The 22694-nt window shown below is 55.8% G+C and overlaps 1 protein-coding gene across 1 annotated transcript in view; it reads right to left on the bottom strand.

Annotated features, from left to right (window-relative positions):
* The window catches only part of DNMT3A (DNA methyltransferase 3 alpha), a 187211-nt gene extending 164916 nt beyond the window's left edge, over positions 1-22295 (bottom strand). Inside the window, exons 1-2 of the mRNA XM_034766845.1 lie at positions 22239-22295; positions 10901-11128 (exon numbers count right to left, since the gene is read on the bottom strand). Coding sequence (XP_034622736.1) covers positions 10901-10969 — 69 coding nt within the window. The 5' untranslated portion in view covers positions 10970-11128; positions 22239-22295. The remainder of the gene's footprint in view (positions 1-10900; positions 11129-22238) is intronic.
* Between the last annotated feature and the right edge of the window lie 399 nt (positions 22296-22694).

The raw sequence follows: 22694 nt of genomic DNA, 5'->3' as shown, positions 1-22694 counted from the left end.
CTGCGCAGCTCCCCACACAGCACCCCCTGCCTGTACAGCTCCCCGCACAGCTCCCCCTGCCTGTACAGCTCCCCGCACAACTCCCCCACCTGCGCAGCTCCCCACACAGCACCCCCTGCCTGCGCAGCTCCCCACACATCTCCCCCGCCTGTACAGCTCCCCCTCCCCGCGCAGCTCCCCACACAGCCGCCTGAACAGCTCCCCACACAGCTCCCCCTGCCTGTACAGCTCCCCACACAGCTCCCCCGCCTGAACAGCTCCCCGCACAGCTCCCCCGCCTGTACAGCTCCCCGCACAACTCCCCCGCCTGTACAGCTCCCCACACAGCTCCCCCGCCTGAACAGCTCCCCCTCCCCAATGCCTGTGGCTCCCCCTGCCTGCGCAGCTCTCCGCACGACTCCCCCTGCCCACACGGCTTCCACCCATATATCTGCAGGGCTCCAGCCCCTGCTGCATGCAGCTCCCTGTACACGATGCACTCAAGCACAAGTTCAGAACAGGCTCCAGGGGCAACCATTTCATCAAGTTTCCTCCTTCCCTCCGCTTCTGCTGTGGGCCTCTTCTGGGGAGCAGTCTGGGAAGGCCAGGCCAGGCCCAAAGTGGTAAAACCCCATTGTTGTCTCCCCCTGGAAGCTATCTGAGGAACCTGCCAGGAGGTCACAGAACCAGTCACTGATTCCAAGGGCACTCAGAGCCCAGCATGGAAAGCGGGCTCCGGGCCGGCAGTGGGGTATGAACCCTTCCGTCAAGAGCCCTGGGCCCCTTCCGGCCAACGCCTATGGCTGTGTCTCTACCCGCTGTGGGACAGGGACTGTGTCTCCCTGTGTGTGTGCGCACACAACACCAGCACAACTGGCTCTGGGGGTGCTGCCATCACAGAACCCATAGCAACTAAAAGATCATCCTCTGAGCTCTTGGGTGACCCCAGGTCATGGGTGACGGCTCTTCGGGCATGCCGCGGAGCAGTTGATTGCAGTTGGCGGGAGGCGCTGCGAGGGAGGGGGAGGCACTGATGGGGGAGCTGGCTGCCAGTGGGTGTTGAACACCCACTAATTTTTTCGACCCCCGCAGTCATCTCTTATGTTCCCACCCATCTCCCTCTATGCTGCTTCTATCTCCCGGCAGCGCAGAAGCTCTCTTTGGACAACTCCCAGCCACCACAGTGTCCAAGCACGTCCCAGCTAACATGGAAACACCAACATTCTCTCCCTTTGTCAGCCTACAGGAGACAATGCTTGAGTAGTTCTCAACCGGGGTACCCGTACCCCTGGGGGTACCCGGAGGTCTTCCAGAGGTACGTTAGCTCATCTAGTTTTACAAGAGTGAAAAGCACTAGCCAAGTCAGTACAAACAAGAATTTCATACAGACAATGACTTGTTTATACTGCTCTAGATACTATATCAGTGTTTCTCAGCCTGGTGGTTCCGACTTATTTTATAATTATAGGATAAAAATGAGAACGTAAGCAATTCTTCAGTACTAGTGTGCTGTGGCACGTTTGTATTTTTATGTCTCATTTTGTAAGCAAGTAGTTTTTAAGTGAGGTAACACTTGTGGTACACAAGACAAATCAGCCTTCTGATGGGTACAATAATCTAGAAAGGTTGAAAACCACTGGTTTATAGATTTGGGGAGGGCAGAGCTAGAAATAAACAGTGTGCTGGGTCTGTGAACCAATAGAGGGGAAGCTAAGTCAAAGAGCGGAGTTCTGATGCAGCCTTAGGCTTGGTGGGTCCCATGGCCTCTCCTCTCTTTTGGGAGTGAGTTCCACAGTGCAGGCTTTAGCTGAAGCAGTTTCGGGTCATGTCCTATCAATGTTGTTAACACTGTTTCACTAGGCTCTTCTGCACATTCTGAGGTTCCTTTGTGTCATGAGATGTACAAAGTTGTGAGGACGTCAAAGAGGTGGCTTCCCATCCAGCGATCTCTGGCTGCAGAAGCTGGAAGTACAGCAACTCTTTTCTGCCCTAGAGATGTTGATGAAGCAACATGGCCAGTGAACGTGGGAAAGTTCTCTCTTTCCTTGGTGGGGGATAATTCACTGCTCCAGCATAATGCAACTGTTGTGGAAGGCCCTGGCCACAGAGGAAGAGGTGTCTCTCAGGAGGCCAGCGATAATCTCTGAGGCTTTGAGTATCAAGACAGAGACCTTGACCTGGATTGAGTGGGGAGCTGATAGAGAGAGCAGGGCACGGGATGATGTGTCCACCCAATCTGTGTGGCTAAGCAGAACAGCTGCTGTACTTTGTCCCCGTTGGAGCTTTTTGAGGAAGATGGAACAAGCTGCACTACTGAGTCCTGGAGGCCATGAATGCGTGGATCTCCATGGCCCGGTCTATCTTTTCGTCAGTCTCAAATGGAAGTGAGCGTGTTTTGCCACCATAACTATTTTCTCTGCTTCCACAGGCACCCAGTACCCCGAAGCGTCTGAAGGGGCCATATGATGTGGATCAATATACCAGTCCAAGGGCTGATGCTCTAGATGGTGGTGATGTTGAAGAGGAATCAGACATCACAAAGCAGTTTCCTTTTCTCTACCAACATCATCTCAGCCTTGCCGGGGTTCAGCTCAAGTCAGCTGCCCTGCAGCCTGGTGCTGGTTTTGGCAGACTCCGAAAGCTGAATGGTGGTGGTTTACACTGCATGTCAGGCGGGTGTGGAACTGGGTGTCAACTGCCTGCCGCTGGCACTTCAGCCCTTGTTGTGTCACCAGCTCTTCCAACAGCTGCATACGGCGCTTGAATAGTCCAGGGGAGAGGACCGAATCATGGCAGGCTATGGAAATGGAGGACTGGCTAACCATCATGGTCATCTGGGTTTGGCCGGAGGAAGGGCCTGGGCCCTGGAATTCCCTTACCTACGGCCCAGAGGAGGCCATCTGGTGGTCTGTGAGGTCTTCGGTGCAGGATGATGGTTTCTTTAGCGCTGATCATGTTTTCATGTGGCCAGTAGATTCCCCCCGGCTGGGAGGTGCTGACAGTCTCTGCTAGGAGTGGTCCCAGGTGTTCTCTGCTACCCCTTAGTCTCAGGAGGGATGGAGCAGTCACAGGTGGTGGCCCCATTTGCAGTCAGTGCTTCCATGATTTCTGCTTCCATGAATGGGCCAGATTCTTGGACGGCAGGGCCTGGTGTGTCTGGTCCTGCACCAGGTGGTGTGTGAAGGCAGCTTGGACATGGGGGGGCCTTCTCTGTGAGATAAGGGGACACCTCCTCTCCTTGGCAGGGCTGTGATCTGTGACTCAGGGATGGAATTCAGCATACGCCAAGCCTATCTGGGAGCCAATGGGACAATGCCACGCCAAGGCCACAGCCTCCACTCAACCTGTTAAGCTTGGGTCACCTCAGGGTTACTATTATTGCTGTTCTGCTGGTCAGGAAGCACAGCATAACAACGTCTGCAAAAGCCAGGTGTAAGGCTAGCAAACCACAGGGCTAAACAATTTCCTGGCGGCTGCTGTGAGCAGAAGGTAGCAGGAGCAGCAGGCCCGAGATGCAAGATAGGCTCAGCAAAGTAAGCACTGAAAGTGCCAAACAGATCCCTCCTGCACGCCCCTCGCTGCTACACTGAAGAACAGCCCCCGGACTATGCATAGGGGAGGCCTTTCCTCCCCACGGAAACACAGCAACATGAGTTTGAGGGCACCCCTTAGTGCCCGGCTGAGGAAGAACAACACCTACAGAATCACCAGCACCAGGCCTGCAGCACTTACATTTTCTCTGGAGAGAACCCATTCCAGTACTGACCAGCCCTGCGCATGTTTAGCTGGCAAACCGTAGAACCAGAGCCCATGGAGCATTCTCCAGGACAGTACCTGCATCCCAGCATCCCACCATGACGGGAGAATCCGCACAGGCTGCAGCCACGGGGTCAGAGATGCAGCCAGGCACAAGGGATGCAGGGAATGGATGAAGGGCAGCAGAGGAGGCAAAAATCTGGCAGGAGGCGAACTGCCCTTCCTCTCTGCGAAGAGGCTGCATCTCCAAAGTGTCTGTGCCATAGCCTTCCTGCTTCCTCCAGCTGGCTCTGAGCTGACTCATCCCCCCATAAATCACGCAGCTCCGCCTCCCCCTCAGGTTTAATGAACTGCCTGGCTGCCTGGAGTGTCCCCGGAGCACAGCTCTCTCCTTCCGCTGCCAAGCAACAACCCACAGGGAAACTACCTCCAAGGAGAGCTGCTGCATGAAGCAGGCATTGGAAAGCTCACTGAGGTCACTGGCATCAGCTCACCTCTGCTGCTCCTTTCGTATGGAGTGCAGCAGCCTCTGGGGTGGGGCCTGGCAACTATTTAACAGCTACCCAGGGGAAAACACTGGGAGTCTTGCGTACTTACACCAGGGCTGAGTTTTGCCCCATGACGATAAGGAGAACTGTACCTGGTGGAAACTGCACTGGGCTCCCAGGAGGGCACAGCAGAATCACTTGAGCGGGGATGTAGGTAGGACACTGGGACTAACCTGTTAACTCTTGGGAAACGGCGCACAGATGGTCAGGGCCTCAGGTTTACATCTCACCCGCCGGAGGCACTTCCCAGAGCACAGCATCCCCCACTGCTGCAATGGGGCACGGAGGTCAGCCCTGCCTCGGAGGAAGAGTCACCCGCTCCACCTTAAAGTTCTGCAGAGAGTTATTCTCCGCATGCTAACCTCAGCTTGTGAGCTGGTCTCACCCCGAACCAGAACAGCCCCGTCAGGACCCAGTTGCTCCTGTTCACCCCAGGGCCAGGAAAGGTTGCTCCCAATTGTATGTTTTCTGGTATTTTGTCATGTGTGTGTTCACCTGATCAACAGGAGCTCCAGCCCTTCCCTGAAAGACAATTCCCCAGCCCGATCCATTTCCTGCCAGGGAATCTCTCATTTGCCCTTTCTTAATTCCATCCCATGTCTGGGCCACTCTCACCAATCCCTCTTCCTCCCGTGGTGGCCAAACGTAGCTCTGTAATGACTCCTCATCTGTCAGATCCTTCAGCCCCCAGAGCATGTGTGTGTCTCTTCTCGACACTTCCTCCACTTTGTCTGGTAACGAGAGGCCCAGAAATAAACTGGCTCTGGAGAGACCACCCGCTGTGGGAGGGAGAGCAAGCTGTCCCTTGTTGCAGCCCTCCTCACTTCCAGCACCCCTGGCTGGCAGAGAGCGCTCACCGATTGCTTCACTGTTTAAGAAAGCGGGAGGGTAAATCTTTTCTCTGTACATTCGTTGACGCTAAACCTCCTAAGTCAAGCCGTGGCTGGATCTGTGCTGATGTGAGCCTCAACACCATTACCAATCTGTCCCGCCACACCACCTCCCAGCCAACCTGCTCCGCCCGGCCCACTCTCCCCCACCCTCTGCCCTGTTTCCCCCCTGCCAGCCTGCTCTCCCCAGCCTCTGCACGGCCTGATCTCACCCAGCTGGGACCATTGAGATCTTCTAGTCTGAGAATTCCACCCAGCGATTTGTGTACAAAGCCCATAACTTCTGGCTGAACTCTGGTGTGTCTTTGAGACAAACAACCAGTATTGATTTCAAATTATCTAGGGATGGAGAATCCACCACAGCCCTTGGTTAGTTCCTCTAGTGGTTCATTACCCTGTTAAAAACTTGCACCTTAGTTCTGGTCTGAATTGGTCTAACTTCAGCTCCCAGACGTCGGATCTTGTTATGTCTTTTTCTGCTAGCTTACAGAGGCGGCTATCAGAAACCTGATGCCAATCTGGTTGGGCAAGAAGCTTGTGCACATTGATCCAGATAAACCCTGGCCATTCCCATCGAGCACCCTCCAGCTCCCGATTACAATGAGTTCAGTATTAACCTGCCCAGATGGAATGTCAGGCAGGTGGCCGCTGTCAGAGACTTGGGACAGGGCCAGAGGATGCCTGAGAAACGGGAACACTTGCACAGCAGTAGCTGATGTGTCTTTTGAGCCCGTCGGAAGCCGCTGTGGGGATGTTGTGACATTAAGCTTGCGATGAAGCCGTGGATCTGTAGCACCACGGTGCTACCAACTCGATCGTACAGCGATGAAACGTGGGCGCTGAAGACGGCTGAACAGCAGCAGACGGACGGTTTTGTGGTCTTGGTCGACTGCTCTATGTCAAGTGGCAGAGCAATGGGGACATGTGTTGCTGGACCCAGCAACTGGAAATCAGCCCTCACTTGGGTTTGGTTTCAGCAGCTTTCTTGGTACACACACATCATTACAATGGAAGACCAACAGATGAGGAAGCTGATTTACCAAGAAACCGTGTTACAGTCGGCAATCACGCAGCCACCAAAAGCGGTACGTTTGCCAATGATGGACATAAACTGAATGCCCAGCCAGAGCACCCTAAGGACCTCGCCAGAGATCAGTCCGAGTGGCACTCAATCCGCAAGGAGGCTATGTCCCTTTGGGATTCGCCATGACGACGACGATGACATCGATTCAGATAATAGTCATATTTAATCAGAATATCATGAGGGACAGAGTCAGAAATCTAAGTATATTGTGTCAACAGTTACCTTCATCAACTAAACTTGTGATCTCATCAAAAAAACAATCCCACGCCTGTTTAGCGAGTCTTACTTTCCATAAAACCATGTTGAGTGGCTTTTATTACTCTACCTTTCCTTTGATTCTTTACTGACCACATCCCATATCAGCCTTTCCAGGATTCTGCCAGGCTAATCAGCCTATACTTTCCATGGTCATCCCATTTATCCTTTTTAAATATTGGTACGACATTAGCAGCTCTTTTACAGTCCTTTGGCACTTCCCCAGTGATCCTACGCTTGTTCAAATCAACATAAATGGTTCAGAGAATTTCTCAGCCAGTTCTTTTAATACTCTTGAGTACAAGTTATCTGCTCCTGCTGATTTAAAAATGTTTAACTGTAATAGCTGCAGTTTACTAGTTACTGCTGGCACAGAAAGTCTTTCATTATTATTATTTATTCATCACCGCCCGTAGTACACTGGGTTCCTTCCAAACCGAGCAGCAAGGGTGCTCCCCTCCCCGCCCCGCCCCCAAGGAGCCTGCAGACTAGAGATACAGCAAGTAGGGGGCAGGGCTGAGGATGGAGGAGCTGCCTCCCGTCAAGGGCAGCAGGACTCTGTGGGAGAAGAGTTCAGGAAACTCAGGAGAGACCAGAGAGGCTCCTGCTGAAAAGACTCACAGACCAGGGGAGTTGCCCAGTTAGGGAGGGCTGGGAGGAGCCAGCGGAAACAGGGAAGACCCTGAGACACCAGGGGAGTTTGGGGCTGGGCCCAGTTTATGGCGGGAGGGCAGACTTTTGGATTCATTTCTGAACTTTAAGCTAATAACCAAACCCTAAAGAGAGCTGCGGTCCCTGGACTTGTAAAAGCCTCTTTTTGTGAATTAGCGAGAAATCAAGAAGGGTAACTGAGACCAGGGGCCGGCCCGTGGCCATGAGGGGTGCCCAGGGCGTTGTCAGTGGCACAGGAGATAGGATCCAAATGTTCCTTCTGCAGCTTCTGCAGGATCATCTGGCAACCCAGACAGTGCAGCCGCCGAGAGATCACTGCCGGCAGGTGAGGAAGATTCTGCTACGCTTTAATGTGGGAATCCTGGTGTGACGAACTGGGCCTGTTCTCACTGTGGTCTGTGAATGCTGACACGGGAGTGTGCTGGGATAGTCTGCATTGCAGGATGGGATCTGCCCGAGGGCGCATACCTGAGTGTGTAACATGAGAACCCAGGAAGGGGTTGAAGGCGAGGCGACTCCTTAGCCCGGGAAACTGAAAAGGCTGTGGGAGGGGTCGCTGAAGGCAGAGTGCTGGAAGCAGGCTGGAGAGATGGCTGGGAGGCAGAGATGGCTCTGACCCCCCAAGGGGGACTGGGCTGGGATGGCCGGGGACCCCAAGATGGACCTAACTGAGGGGGTCCCTGTTGTCTGTGCCTGCAAGACCTGTCTTGGACTGTATTCCTGTCATCCAAATAAACCTTCTGCTTTACTGGCTGGCTGAGAGTCATGGTGAATCGCAGGAAGCCGGGGGTGCAGGGCCCTGAGTTCCCCAATACTCCGTGACACCTGGACACAAGAGTGGAGGGCCCCAGCTGGCAGTGGGATCACTCAGCAGGGGCTGGGGAAAGAGACACGCCAAGGGTGGTGTGGAGGTGGAAGGGCCTGGCCATCTGTTTCAAGTGGTGGGGGATACTCGGAGGGTCTGCCCCTTTAAGAACAGTTAACAAAAGCAGCAGGGGGAGAAGGGGAGCAACAGGCCAAGTTGAGGGTGTCCCCTAAGTGGCACGCCAGACGTGGCTGACTAGGACGAGGCCAGACGAACACTCCCTCTAAGAGGTGTTTCAGGCGTGGGAAGGAAGGACCTGCGCTGAAGACGTGTCTTAATGAGGTCCAGGCCCTTGGCAAAGAAAACGAGGGGGTCTGTAAGACAGGAAAGATCTGGCAGGCTGCTAGTATGTTCTCGGAAGCGTGCCAGCCCTCTGTGCCCGAGGCGAGAGGAGGGAGTGGGGCGGTGATGCACGTAGTAGCCCCGCCTCCTGCTCAAGAGCAGACGGATTTGGGGCTGTGGGAGAAGGACGCTAAGCCAGAGGCAGGACCAGAGCAGGGAAGCGCCTCGGGAGTGGCAGGACAGGCCAGCGGGTCGGCAAAGGGGTGTAAACACAGAACTGGCGGGAGAGGAGATTAGTGGTTTGCTCTCTTTGAAGGAGACACACCAGGGGAAACATGCTGCTTCGAAGGAGGATGTGCGGCTGGCCCTGCAAGAAAGCAACGAGCTAGCCACAGATAAGCAGAGCTTAGCATGGCAAATTGAAATGCTGGTGGACAAGTGGGTGGGCTTCATCTCCAAATAGGAGAGATGGAGGACATCAAGGAGGAAAGAGACAGCTGCTCCGTGGCTTTAGCCAGTTGGCGGTATTGCTATCGGCAAAACAAAGAGTGACGGAAGAAACAAAGTTGGTAGAAACTTGCCCTGTGGTTGGGCAAGGGTGAGGTTGTGTACGGGGGTGGCCTGTCCCTTTAAGGACTGGAGGTCTGGAGCTGGCTGGCTCTGGGGAGGAGGTGTGGGGTTTCATTAGAAGCGGCTGGGGATGGGAGCTGCCACCCCGATAAAGAGCAGCAGGGAGTGAGAGAGGCTCCTGCAGAGAAAACTCAGAGGCCGGGGAGTTCCCCTAGCTGGGAAGGGCTGGGAGGAGCTGAGAGGCCAGGGGAGTCTGGGGCCGGAGAGCAGACTTTTGTTCCTTTCTGAACTGGAAGTTAATAAACTTCCATCAGGAGGCTGCTGTTACTGGACTTGCACACCCCTCTCTGAGAGTTATCAGGACCCAAGAAGGGAGGTGAGGTGAGGTGAGGGGCGCCTTGAGCTGTTGCCCCACACCAAACAGCAAATGGTTGTTTCCCGTTGGCCCCACTGCTGCCCAGCTCCGTGTGGGACCCTTTCCCCCGCCAACTCGCTCACATGTACACTCACTCCATTCAGAGGCCCGCTGTGCCCGCCTTCTCCCCAGCACACGCAGAGGGCCTGGCTCCTCTCTCCCGGCCATGCAAGTGTGTAGCTACACAAGGTCCCTCCCCCAGCTGGGGCTTACCTGAGCTCTCCCGCTCCAGCCTGGCATTAGCAATGGCGCTGGAGCCCCCCCCCCCCCCCCCCCCCCCCCCCGCCCCCCCCACCCAGTCTGTGCCCCCCCTCTTCCCCCCTTCCAGCATGTCTCTCTCCCTTCGTCCCGCCCCCCCAGTGTCCACGCCTCTTGTCCCACCCCTCAGTGTATGCACGCCTCTGCGTCCTGCCCCCCCAGTGTGTGCATCTCCTTGTCCCATCCCCCAATGTGTGTGTGCGCGTCTCCCCCTCCACTCCCCCTAGTGCATCTGTGCACATCTGTCCTCTCTTCACGGCCACGCCAGGTGGTCGTATCTGTCTCTCTCTCTGTCCTTTCTCCATGCGTCTCCCCACTATGTGTGCTCCCCCACCCCAGTCTGTGTCTTCTTCCTACCCTCCCCTACCCAGTGTGCATGCTGAGGCTTTCCTTCCCCCACCCACTCCCCAGGGTGGGTCTCTCCCCCCATGACAGCCTTCTCCCCACCCAGGGTGTCTCTCTCCCCCGTCACGTGTCCCTGGTTGAGGGGTGTGCAGTCCCCCCCNGTGCAATCCCCCCCCTCCCCCACCCGTGTGTCCCTGGTTGAGGGGTGTGCAGTCCCCCCACCCAGGTATGTGGAGTCAGACCAGGGCCACATGGAGGGCACTGACCCAGTTCCTGCTGTCACAGCTGCCCCAGGAGCAGAGGGGCAGGTGAACCAGCCCTTGCCTGCAAAGCAGCCATCCCCGTGCCCTCCCAAGACCACCCCAACCAACAGGACAGCTGCCCTCATTCCCTCCCCTGCCTTACCAGAGGCTTCCCTCTCTTGGCGGGCGACAGCAGTGAGGGTAACAGCAGGTCTCACCAGCACCGTCACACTCGCCCCCATTCAGCAGTGCCCAGAAATAGCTCAATCCGCTCTAATCCCACTCTGCAGCTCAGGCCGCTTCAGCGCCTGCCCCCACCCCCAGTTCAGATCACCAGCACAGGCCTCTGGCCAGGCCCCGCTCTCCTCCCTGCCGGCTGGACACCAGAACGTTCCCCCCAGCCCCTCCCCCACCGCCCCGCAATCAGACAGCCAGTGAGACTTGACATGGGCCTTTGACAACATTGGGGCCAGATGGACAGCCCCGGAGCCTGAACCCTCAGCATCCCCACAGCAGGGACAAGGCAGCGGCCGGGCAAGCCCTTCCCCCTCACACCAGCCCTGCCCACCCGCCAGCAGCTCTTCTGCCAGTTAGCGCCAGCACTGGACGTGGACAGGAAACTGGACTGAGACCCACCCAATTCATCACACATGTGGGCCATCAAAGAGTGGGAAGGACTGTGCCCCCTCCAGAGTTGGGGTGCCCGGGTTCAGAGGCCAGCACTGCCCGTGTTCCTTACCTTGTGAGTGTCGGGCGTCTCCCTGTCTGGAGCAGCGCTGCTGGTGTCAATAGACCCGTTGGACGGCATAGTGGGGATGGGGGAGGCTGAGAAGTTTTGCTTTTTTTTAAATAAAATAAAATTTAAAAGTTCAAACTTTAAAATCAAGAAGAAAGTTTAAAAACTGCCCCAGCAGCAATGTCCCGAGCCTTCTGTCTGTCCGTCCGTCTGTCCGGCCCCTCCTGCCACCTGTGGAGGAAACACAGAGAAGGGCGCAGGGTGAGGCCCGGAACACCATCGCACACGGCACCCGCAGGCACCAGCTTCAAGCGGCCTCGCCCCCAGCCAGGGACAATTATTAACACGCCGCAGCCTTGACTCAGCCGGGCAGGGGCCCCTTTCCCCCAGCTCTGCCGGCCCCCCCACCCACCAGGGTCCCCGCCACCCGGACACCATGCTAGTCGGCTCCTCCAGACTCCAAGGAGAGCCCCCTCGCCCCTCCCTGGCCCCCCGTCAATCCCCAACTCCTGTCCCGGGGCACAGAGTCCCCCCCTCCGTCCCAGACAGATGCTGGCCCCCCCCTCCCCCAGCAGGGGCTGCCCACCGCAGCCAAGCACCTGTTGCTATGGAAAATGCTGCCTGCATTAGCCATGGCCGGGGCTGCTGTTGCCTTTGGCACCGGAGCTGCAAATTGTTTCTAGAGCTTTCCAGCCGCAGCTCGTTCCCAGCCAGGAGGGTGGGGGGCTGCTGGGCAGGCAGGGCTGCTGCTTCTAGAACAGAAACTTAAAACCCAGACAATTCTCCTTCCTCTGCCCCACTACAGGCAGGCTGTGGCCTGGGGGGGCTGCAGGGAGCAGCCTCTCCCTCCCCCCTCCCCACACCTCTGCTCTGGGCAGAGGCCAGGGGGCTGGGTGTCCCCCACAATCAGCCTCTCCCTCCCTGCCCCCCCCACCTCTGTTCTGTGCAGAGGCCAGGGGGCTGGGTGTCCCCCACAATCAGCCTCTCCCTCCCTGCCCACCCCACACCTCTGCTCTGTGCAGAGGCCAGGGGGCTGGGTGCCCCCCATAATCAGCCTCTTCCTCCCTGTCCCTACCCCACACCTGCAGAGGCCAGAGCCTGGGTGTCCGCTGCACTCAGCCTCTCCCTCCCTATCTCCCCCTCCCCCCACACACACACACACACCTCTGCTCTGTGCAGAGGCCAGGGAGCTGGGTTAGAGGCAGGAACCAGCCTCTCCCTTCCTATCCGCCCCCCGCCCCCCCCCCATACACACACACCTCTGCTCTGTGCAGAGGCCAGGGGGCTGGGTGTCCCCCACACTCAACCTCTCCCTCCCTGTCCGTCCCCCCCACCCCACCCACACCTCTGCTCTGTGCAGAGGCCATGGGGCTGGGCGTCCCCCGCACTCAGCTTCTCCCTCCCTGTCCGTCCCCGTCCCACCCCCACCCACCTCTGCTCTGTGCAGAGGCCATGGGGCTGGGCGTCCCCTGCAATCAGCCTCCCCCTCCCTGCCCCTTCATTCTTAGCAGGAATCCTGGGACCAACACTTGGGAGCGGTTTCCCCTCTGCCGGGAGGTTTGAGCACCACGGCACATTCTCTGCAGCCTGAAAAAGCAGGGCACCGTCCGGAACAGACCCACCTCTCCTGGGCTGCCCCACCTGCAGGCATCCATCTCCCCTGTCTCTCCAACAACTGCCCCAGCCCCATCTCTCCCTCACTTCCACACTCAGGGGACACGCCAGCTACAATCACCACCTCAAGTGCCTCTATTTCCCCTGGGCTTCCAGCCCCTCCCCTTCACCAGAGGGGCTCACCAGGGTCTCCTTCAACCTCCTGTTCTGGTCCATTCCCAGAGCTCCGCCTCTCCGCCCCGCCTTGCCCTCACTGCTGCTTTCACACTGTTGGGCACACACCTCCTTACTCCCTCCTCTCCTGGTTCATCTCCAACCATCGCTTCAGGACTCTCTCTCTCTGTCTCCACGCTCCCTCACGTCTCGCAGGTGCTGCCTCTGACCCCTGCCGCTTCTCCTTTCTCCCCTCTTTCCACCCACATAGCTTCAACTACCATCTTTACTCCAAAGAGCCACCTCTCCACTCCTGACCTATTTCCCTTCGTCCCAGCCTGACACCAGCTCAAACGTACCACAGCTCCTGTTCCTCCCTCCCACCGCCTGTCAGCATGGACACTGTCGCCAAAAGGCCGAGCGCACCCACCCTAACCAACTCCACTGCTGCCTTTGCGCCCATGCGGACGCTGACTGACGCGGGGTGACTGTGACAACAAAGACCGCTTCCCTAGCCATCCATTGGCTGAGACCCCCCCCGCCCCTGCACTGTGCCCCCCAGAGGATCCCCTTCTCTCCAAAAATGCTCCCCTTTCTATAGCCTCCCCTATTGGGGCTGCAGGTGGCTCAGCACCTGGGTCTGCACCCTGCTCCCTGCCATGTCCCTCCCCCGCAGTATCCTTCCTCCCCAGCTCTGCCCACCCCCACTCTGGACCTGCAAGTCCTGTGGGGTTTGGCGGGAGCAGAGGGAACAGGAATCTGGTAGCCAAGGGACTAGCTCCCAGCTTCGCTCTTCCTGCTGCATCCTCAGCACACCTCTGGGTTGCTGGAAAGGAAGACGGCAGCAGGGGAGGAAACCAGGAGGGAGCTGGGCTAAGAGTGCAGAGTCAGCCCCTGGACTGCTGGCCGGGGCTCTGTGGAACCAAGGTGTGGATATGGGGTCATGGCCCAGGGGAGAAGCAGAGATATTTTGGGAGCTCAGAGGAGACTCTCAGCTGGGGAGCTAGAGAGCTTGGCCTGGCAAGGGAGCTGTCAAAGAGGTCAGTGCAACAACTGCCCTCAGCCAACTGAGATGTGGCCCCGGTACATTTTGGGGTGAAACTGCAATGCCTGTTGCCTCCCTGACAAGTGGGTGATGCACTCATGCGTGTGACACGGTGTTTTTCAAACAACTGAGAAGCAGGAAAACTGGCGTAAGCGTCTCCAGCACAGACAAGACCTAAGATCCCTTCTCGCCAGCTATTTGTCATCCCCTTCCAAGCCCTGCATGACTCCCTCCCCTTGCCAAATTCCAGGTGCTTCCCTGCCCTCTCGGGTGTCAGCCTCCAATGCCCATTCTCAGTGTCCCCCACACCTCTGCCCCTTACACCTAGAGCACCCTCCCCGAGCTCAGCTGAGAGGCCCTCACCCTGAAGCTCCATCTCTGCTGTGCTGCCTCCGGACGACACGCTGTGCTAGAGGAGTGCCCGGGGACTGTTCAGACCTCCCAAAACTGCATGTGTGTTGTGCCCTGCTCCCTACTCACTGTATTTCTAGACTGTGAGCTCCTTGGGGCGGGGAGCACACCTGTTGCTTGGTTTAAGCAGCACCAATTGGATGCGGACACCCCCCAGGTTTGCACCCCCCCATGCAATCCAGCTTCTTAGTCAGGGTGTCTCATCATAGAATACCAGGGTTGGAAGGGACCTCAGGAGGTATCTAGTCCAACCCCCTGCTCAAAGCAGGACCAATCCCCAACTAAATCATCCCAGCCAGGGCTTTGTCAAGCCTGACCTTAAAAACCTCAAAGGAAGAAGATTCCACCACCTCCCTAAGTAACCCATTCCAGTGCTTCACCACCCTCCATCATCCCTCTGGCCTAGCACCCCCAGGCAATCCAGGTCCATGATCCCGAGGGCCCTGCCCCCCATGCCATCTGACTCCCTTACCAGGTTCTCAACCCCTCTGGACCTCCATTTCCACACAGTCCAGCTCCACTGCAGGGGTCTTGTGCCCCTTGGGGCCCCTCACCACAGAACACATTCTCTTCTGGTGGGTCTCCCGCCCCGTGGGTCCCAGCTGAGCTGCTGGCAACGTTCGCCTGGATTTCTAAGTAAGCCTCCCCAAACCCATATGAAACGGCTCTGTCAGCCACTTCTCCCCCCAGATGCAGGGAGCTCTGCCATTAGGAAGGCGTTCCAACACACACACCAGGCCAGCAAATAGCTCCGCACAGCCAGCCAGCCCCCACCCCAGGTCATCCCCAATGTCCCAGAGAAATGGCTCGCTCAGAGCAGCACGCAGCTCCACTCTGAAAAATAGCCAGTTCTCAGGCTTTGATTCGCTTCCAGCGAACATGGTCTCCAAATGCACTAAAAATAGTCGGGCTGCGTAAGAAACACCAGGCAGATGGGGAATATGCAAGGGGGAGCACCAGGAACAACCAGCAATGAAGACCTCCTCCCCGCCCCCATCCCTCGACAGCCTCACCACCTAGCCTCCCCCTTTGCCCTCTGCGGAGCTTTAAATAAAGCCAACCACTCTTCTTCAAAGTGAGCTATGCGTTACGACGGAGTGTAAACGCCCCTCTTTCCCCTAGTAACCACAAGCTGCTGCTGTGAGCCCCACGAGGGAGTGGACTCCCTGTCCAACCAGCGAGAGATCCTGCTCTCTGTCTAAAGGAGGTTTGACAAGGTCCACACAACGTTCCTTACCTCTAAACATCGCCGGAAAGAGTCTGCAAAGAAACACGACTGAAGCAGGCTACCCACATTCAGTGTGGAACCTGCGGGGCCCATTCACAGCAGCCTTGCCTTGGCCCCAAGCTCTCTGAATAACCTTACCCAAGTCGGTGAGCTCCTCTCCTGCTCCCACAACAGGTGTTCGCTATCCTGATGGCAGCACGCACTCCTTCTCCTGTGCGCTAGCGCCTGGAGTTATTACTGGCACATTACTAGCAAAGGCTGAGCAGAAACTTGCACACTGGAAGAGTTTCACCCAGTTAATGCAGCAGGTCTCAAAGCTTGATCTCGAATTAATCCTCTCCTTGCCACCTGCTTGGCTCTCCCACTCACGCACCAGCGCCTGCCTTTGAAGTGCAGGGAAGGACTCTGTCTGCACGTTCCTCTGCTCCTGTATTTAACAGCTCAGTCTGACCTTACAACTGAAGGCAAGTGGGGAAGAAAACTTACGGCACTTCTCCCACAAGGCAGAGGTTGTATGGGACCTGCCAGTCACTCCCACTACCGGCAGAGGCGTTTAAAGTGGGTTACCTTCTATGATACACACAGTGCTGACAAACCAGGGTTTATTAAGGACTCCTCAAGTCCTGCTGTCAGGATGCTTCAGCCCGATCACATGCTGGGAACTCACAGAAACCTAACAAGCATTCTATTTCAGGGCCTTTCAAAGAGGAGAGCTCATGCGCCTCCTACCCCAGCTATTAATAATGAGGGCAAGCTTCATCCCCAAGACTGAGACCCCAAGGCCCTTTCACGACACACATGCAGTGTGCACAGATCACTGAAATGCAGCCACCTCCAGACTACGTTTACAAATAGACACACACACTCCTCCCCCGCCGCTGAAGGGAGCTGCTTCCTTGCTCTGACACTACAGTACATGCAGAATTTGAGGTATGCCAGCATGCAGTTACCCTTACCCAAGCTGGCACTTGGTCATGACACAGAGATGACACCCTGCCTCTGGGAGTAAGTGCTCAGCGAGCTTTAATGACCACAAATACTTAAGACCTGAACTTTACTCCTCATGTGAAAGACAGCACCTCTGCTAACACAGTGCATGTCCCAGGTACCTGGCACCAGGGTGCAGCACAGACATGGGGGGTAAGGGCCAAAATAGGGGGCTTTCCAGGGGGCTGTGAGGATTCATTAGGGAACCTGTCCAAAGCCTTTGAAACATGACAAGTGCTGCAAAGTATGATTAGTTACTCTGAGTCACCAACACCCCCTCTGACTGCACAGTCCCTCCTTCCCCTACTGAGACACACCTACTGAGCCACCAACAACCATCCTAAATCACACTGGGGCATTAGCTGAGCACTGATTCAGAGAGACGAGTCACTACCACCCCCTCCAGCAGCAAAACACTGCAGCGTTCACTGAGTATTGACTCAGAGGCAAGAGTGGTACCTACCCTGAGTCAGCATCTACTGCACTGAGCCTTCCTTGGAGGTCTCCCAAGCAAGTAGCAAACAAATCCATCCCTCCTTACAACCTAAAGTCAGATACCAAAATGGTATCAACAACTAAATGATGCTGCAAGCCACAACTCTTGACATTCAGAAAAGAAGAAAATTGGGAGAGAGATTCTCTCTTTTCATTCCAACAAGAGAAAGATCTACAGAAAAAATCATAGCCATATTTGTCAAAAATGTTCAGGGCTAATGGTTTAGAAGTGATAGCACCACCTGTAATAAATTCATTGTCATGGATAATAAAAGTATTGGCTTGATCCAGTTAAACACACTTAGCTAATTATAAACTTCTGTGGTCAAATATTTTGCTTATTATTCAAAATTAGGCAAAGGAGTCAAAATCTCGATTTGTATTTGGCTTTTACCTTCACAGAGTGCTATATGAAACTACATACTGTATCCTGTGAATTTCAGCAAAAACAGATCATCAACTCTGCCAAGTGCTGGGGACAGTGATAGCACACACCTCAGGTGAAAATACACAGAAAAACAGGTATGTTGGAGGGGAAGAATGGCTGGTTCTCAGCAACAGACTAGACGGAAAGGAGGAGGATATGGGAAAGGTCCCAAAACTAGCCTGATGGAAAGTTATTCTGCACAAGACTTTCTTTTCTCCTATTCTGTAACCTAAGCAGTCAAGATCCTCTCCTACACTGCTAACATAATAATGTGAAGTTACACGTCTAGGAACAAGGAACGCAGGTATCGGAGTGAAATGTAATTGCCAGACTAGTTGATCAGACCTTAAACTCTATGAAACATTTGCTTCGCATGTCCCTGGAAATCTCCCAGCCCTCCCCCACCCACCCACCCCAACACTAACGGAATGGCTGCTAGAGAAGTTCCTAGTTAGTAGGTCAAGAAGACCGTCATTTACAAAACTAAACAGCCTAAAATCTACAGGGAAATTCAGGAACAACTTGGTCCCAAACTCTACTATTTGTTCTCTAGAAAACTGCACTCAGAAGTATGAAACATTTCACTGTTTACATGTAGCCAATTCTGAACAACCCCCACATGAAACACAAGCCATATATCAAAACAGCCGATTCCACATGGAAAATTAAACACACTCATCAGAGTAATAAAGAGCATCACTGTGCCAGTTTGTTTTCCTTTGCAGTTCTGCCACAGGCTCAAAGAAGCCTAGAGCAGAAAGCAGAGCACCCCTTTCTGTTACGTCACCACCAATACATCAGAATTGCAGCCAAATCTACTTTCTACCATTGACCTTAGCTGTTCGGAGACACTCAAGGGATTTATAAGTGAAACCTCTCAAACTGTTCTCAAGCACACACTAAGAAGATTAGGAGAATCGTAGGCTGAGCAAAGCAGGGATGCTGGAGGTTAGAAGAACCCCAACTGTAACAAAGGGCAAGGAAAAAGCCAGCCCATGGTTTGGTATAAGTGTGGGGAGAGGCCAGCACGGAAGCAATCAAGCAGTGATGCGCAATTGTGTAGTGATATTTTTAGGATGATGCAGAATGAATAGTAAATCACCTGAGGTTCCCAGAGTTGCCGCCCAGAAGCAGAGCTTCAAGTATCCGTTGTGTAAAGTCCCAAAACCAAACAAACTACAGTAAGCAATGGGAGGTGCTACGGTGAAAGGGGTGGTGCCCACCCTCAACAGTATTTTGCAAAGCAGGATCAAATTAGTGGATTCTGCCAACTTTTTAAATGCAAACATCCCTCCGGGGTTTTACCCAGCCCGTTTCCCTGAGAATGAAGTTAGGAACTAAATCATTTTGGCTCTGTTTTCATTCCAACTAACCCAGAGAGATGTTTTTAAGACACTTATAAATTTAGAGATTATTTAAGCAGCTAAGGAAACATTGTTTGGACTCTAATCCCACTGCCACTCTACTATAGAACTGCTTGCAAGCCCTTAGTCAAGTGTTATATATGGGTATCCATTATTTCCTAGAGATGTTTGTGGACATTTCATTTTAAGAAAAAAGACTCCTGCTAGGAAGTTTTGAGCTGACTCAGCATGAAAGGCTATTGCATGTGTGAAGAGTTATTGAGAGCAGTTACTTAACACAAAAAGGTCAATTCCTCTTCCATTATTGTCAAGAACTTCACAGCCACTGGATTTGAAGAATTTGCTTACAAATTTTCAGGCCTTCTCCTTCCCTAGGATTTCAGACAGAAACCTCGCCTCTCTAAATGGTACTCCAGGCCCATATAAGCAGCGGCGTTAAAAATATATGCATATGTACAGCGCTGTGTGTTTTCAAAGCCTAGGCTCTCCAGAGGTTACTGGGCTACAAGCACTTTACCAAAACATAGCCGCTGACCTACCTCTTGGTTTATTTCTGCAATCATCCACTTAGCAAAGCAATGCAAATACAGTAAAACCAATCATTGTGATGCCATCTACACAGCACAAAGGGAAGAAAAAAAGAGGAACTAGGCTAAGAGGAAAATTTCACGTGCTCAAAGACACACACACACACACTCGAACACTGAAAAAAAGGCATCACTAACTTGAACTTATCTCATCAATAAACATAAAAAGAGACAGCTAGGGAAGTCTGTGGTAACAGTAGGAGCATCACTGTACACGTCATAAACAGATTCAAATCTTTCAGGCCTCGGTTCCAAGCCATGAAGAAGCCTTTCTTTCTCCATATAGATTTTTGCATTTTACTTACAGAAGGAAACAGGTCAATGGATGAAAACTAGCACAATCAATACAAGAGATGAACTTCGCTCCTGTATGTATGAGACCAAACTACCCACCCTCTAAGGACTTACAGTCTGATTCTTTCCCATTCTAGCTGGACATCTGACTATTCTTTGACAGCAAAATCATCAGGCGGAAAATAAACCACACAGTCCTGCAAAGACTCAAAACCCTGAATTTATAGATGGGGCTTCAAAGTGGATCTTTAGTTCATTTCCCAATATTTCTGCACAACAGCACCCGCCTTAAACAGGTTTCCTGGAGATTAAACAACATGCCAACGTCCCCCCTTTGCCCCAATCCTGGACTGAGAGCTTTCAGAGGCTAAAGGCAGCAGTGCTCCCTCCCCCAGCAGGGCAAGCGTTTGATAAAGATCATTTTGAAATGACTGTGTATAAGAAAAAGAATCTCCATGCAGATCCCATAGGACTTTGTCACTCCCAAGTGACAGATGAGAGCGCAAGAGAAACAGACACACGCACGGGCGCACACACATACACACACACAGATGGGCAGGCTAAGTCAATGACACTTGTGTGCACAGAATGAGTAACATGCCCATCTCAGTTGCCAGCCTGCCTTGCAAAACCTCTCTAGGCTTCTTGTGTTTGGAGGGAGCTGCAAAGCCCTTGTCACAATACAGGCAGCCCAGCCTTGCTGCTGAGGATGGAAAAGAGGGAGGGAGGCCATTTACAAATAAAAAAGACAAGAGGACTTGGGGTGGGGGGAATAGAGATTTTCAAAGTGTCTCCCCCCACTACTACCACCACACACACATCGCCTGCCAGATCCCGGCCCAAAGGCTGGAGAAAAGAGAGCCCGGGGGGAGGGGATGGGGCCTGGCCCTTTGCCAGTCCCAGGATGATAAACCAGCCAAGCAGGCAATGCAGGGAAGAAAGAGGCACAGGCAGGAGGGAAGGGAGCGGAGTTTTACAGGGCTAATTTGTGGGGCTGATTAAATGGCCCCATGGAGGCAATTCCCCTGCAGTGAGTGTGTATGTGCTGGGGAGGGGGCCAGATCCATGATGCAGCCGCCCTCCTTCCCCCAAATCCCAGCTGTGATGCCTTGCCCTTCATCAGTGCAGATGCAAAGCGTTCAAGGACACGTCTGCACCCAGCTCCTCACAGGGAGGAGAAGAGACCCAGCCTCATCGGGGGCTGTGAACCACCCTGGCTCCTCCATATCCAGTCGGGGATGCAGCAGCTTCCTCTGCCTCTTGCAGGGTCTCTATCCCACTAACACTCCCCTGGGCTTGGGTTTGATGATGGGATGGTGGGGAAGAATCCTCCCTTCTCTCCTTCCCCCCCCCCCCCCCCAAAAAAAAACAGTGCACCACACCCTCCCTGGCCTGGCCTCAGTGTCTGGTGGGGGAGAGCGGGCAGGTTTCCTCCCATCCCCTCAGCAATGCTGCAGGGCAAGGGGATGCTGCTAGCAGAGCCTGGGGACTCACACCTCCCTGCACCCCAACCCTGGCCCTCGGCAGGCACAGTCCAGCGGCGGAGCAGCATCTCCCGCCCAGACTCCAGGGGGTTCCTACCTGCCCCACACACAGACCCAGCCACAGGTGGGGGTGCCCAGGGATCCCCTCCCCAGGGATGGACTCCGCTCCCAGCAGATCAGAGCAATCCCCCCATCCCTGCCCTCAACCCGTGCCTTACGCCCCTGCCGCTTGTCTGCAGAACCGCCTCATCGCCTCCCAGGCTGAGACCCTGACAGGCACCCCCCAGGCTGCAGCCCGTCTCCTAAAGCCCCCCTCTCTGGAGGGCCCAGGCTAGGAACGAATCGGGGGGAGGACGGCGAGAGAACCAGGGTCATGCCAGGCTGCCATTTTTCCTGCTTCTCCGCTTTGCCCTCCACACCACCCTCCTGCCAACCGCGACTCTCCCTTCCACTTCAGGGAAGGATGGGAGGAAGGGGGAGGGGGATTATTCCCTTGCCCTGGACCCGTGCCCACCCTTCTCCTCCCCCACCTTGTTTCTTTTTTTTTTTTTTTTTTTTACAAAACCCCAGTGCACGGCTGCAAAAAAATAATAGCCGGGAGCCATGCAAAGCAGCCAAGACACGTCTGCAAACATGTACGTGAAATAAAGGACCCCCCCCCCAGAAGGGGGTAGCTGGGTGCCCCCCCCAATTTCCGCCCCCCCCCCAAAATATTCCATGCAAAAGCTGTATCTCCAGGGGATGGAGCTGACGACTCATTAATTGCTCAGGGGGCAATCTCCCCGCACAGACCCCCCCCCACCCCACCCCACCCCACCCCGGGGGGGGGGATCACAAGTTCGTGTGCCCCCCATGTCCTCACATCGGGGTGTCTGGGGGCAAGGCAGGGGGGAGCCCCTGAGGGCCGACCCCTTCCCCCCCCTGGAGCTGGGGGCAGTGGGGCTGGGGGCACCTGAACTTGGAAGGAGGAAGGGGCACCGGCTGCCAAAAAAGCAAAGTGGGGGGGGGGTCAATGCACCACCTCGGGCAGATCGCTCGGCCATGCAGGGCCAATGCAGCCCGGGGAGGGGGCGGCTGCAGCCGGGGGGGGGCTCGGCAGCTTCTCGTCCCCGTGCCCGGGTGCCAGCCCCCCCGCCCCGTGCCCGCTTGCCCCCATGGCACCGCCCCCACCCCGGAGGCGGAGAAGGGGGGGGTCCGCCCCGGGGGAGCCGCCCCCCCCCCCCGCCCTCCACCGCCTGGGGCCCGCCGCTACCTCGGCCAGTCCCGGGCCTGGACCTCCTCCCGGGAGCCGCCGCCGCCGCCTCCTGCCCTGCCCGGCGAGGCCTCCTCCCGCAGCGCCGCCGCCTCCACTGCAGCACTGAGCCGCACAGCCCCGCCAGCGGAGCCCGGGCGAGGGAGCGGGAGCGCGGCCTCCGCGCGGTCCTAGCGCCCGGCGCCTCCCGCCCCGCGCCGCCCGCCCGCCCGCCGGCCGAGCCACGGGCCCCCGGGCCAGCGACGGAGCCCCCGCCGGCCGGCCCTGGCCTGGGACCCCCCCCCCCCCCCCCCCCCCCCCCCCCCCCCCCCCCCCCCCCCCCCCCGGCGGCCCCCCCCCCCCCCCCCCCCCCCCCCCGCGGCCCCCCCCCCCCCCCCCCCCCCCCCCCCCCCCGCCCCCCCCCGCCCCCCCCCCCCCCCCCCCCCCCCCCCCCCCCTCCGCCCCCCCCCGCCCCCC

Source organism: Trachemys scripta, chromosome 3 (genome assembly GCF_013100865.1).
Source record: "Trachemys scripta elegans isolate TJP31775 chromosome 3, CAS_Tse_1.0, whole genome shotgun sequence".
NCBI classification, from domain to species: domain Eukaryota; kingdom Metazoa; phylum Chordata; order Testudines; family Emydidae; genus Trachemys; species Trachemys scripta.
Note: the sequence above shows the minus strand (reverse complement) of the source record. Positions and strands in the feature narration are given on the sequence as shown.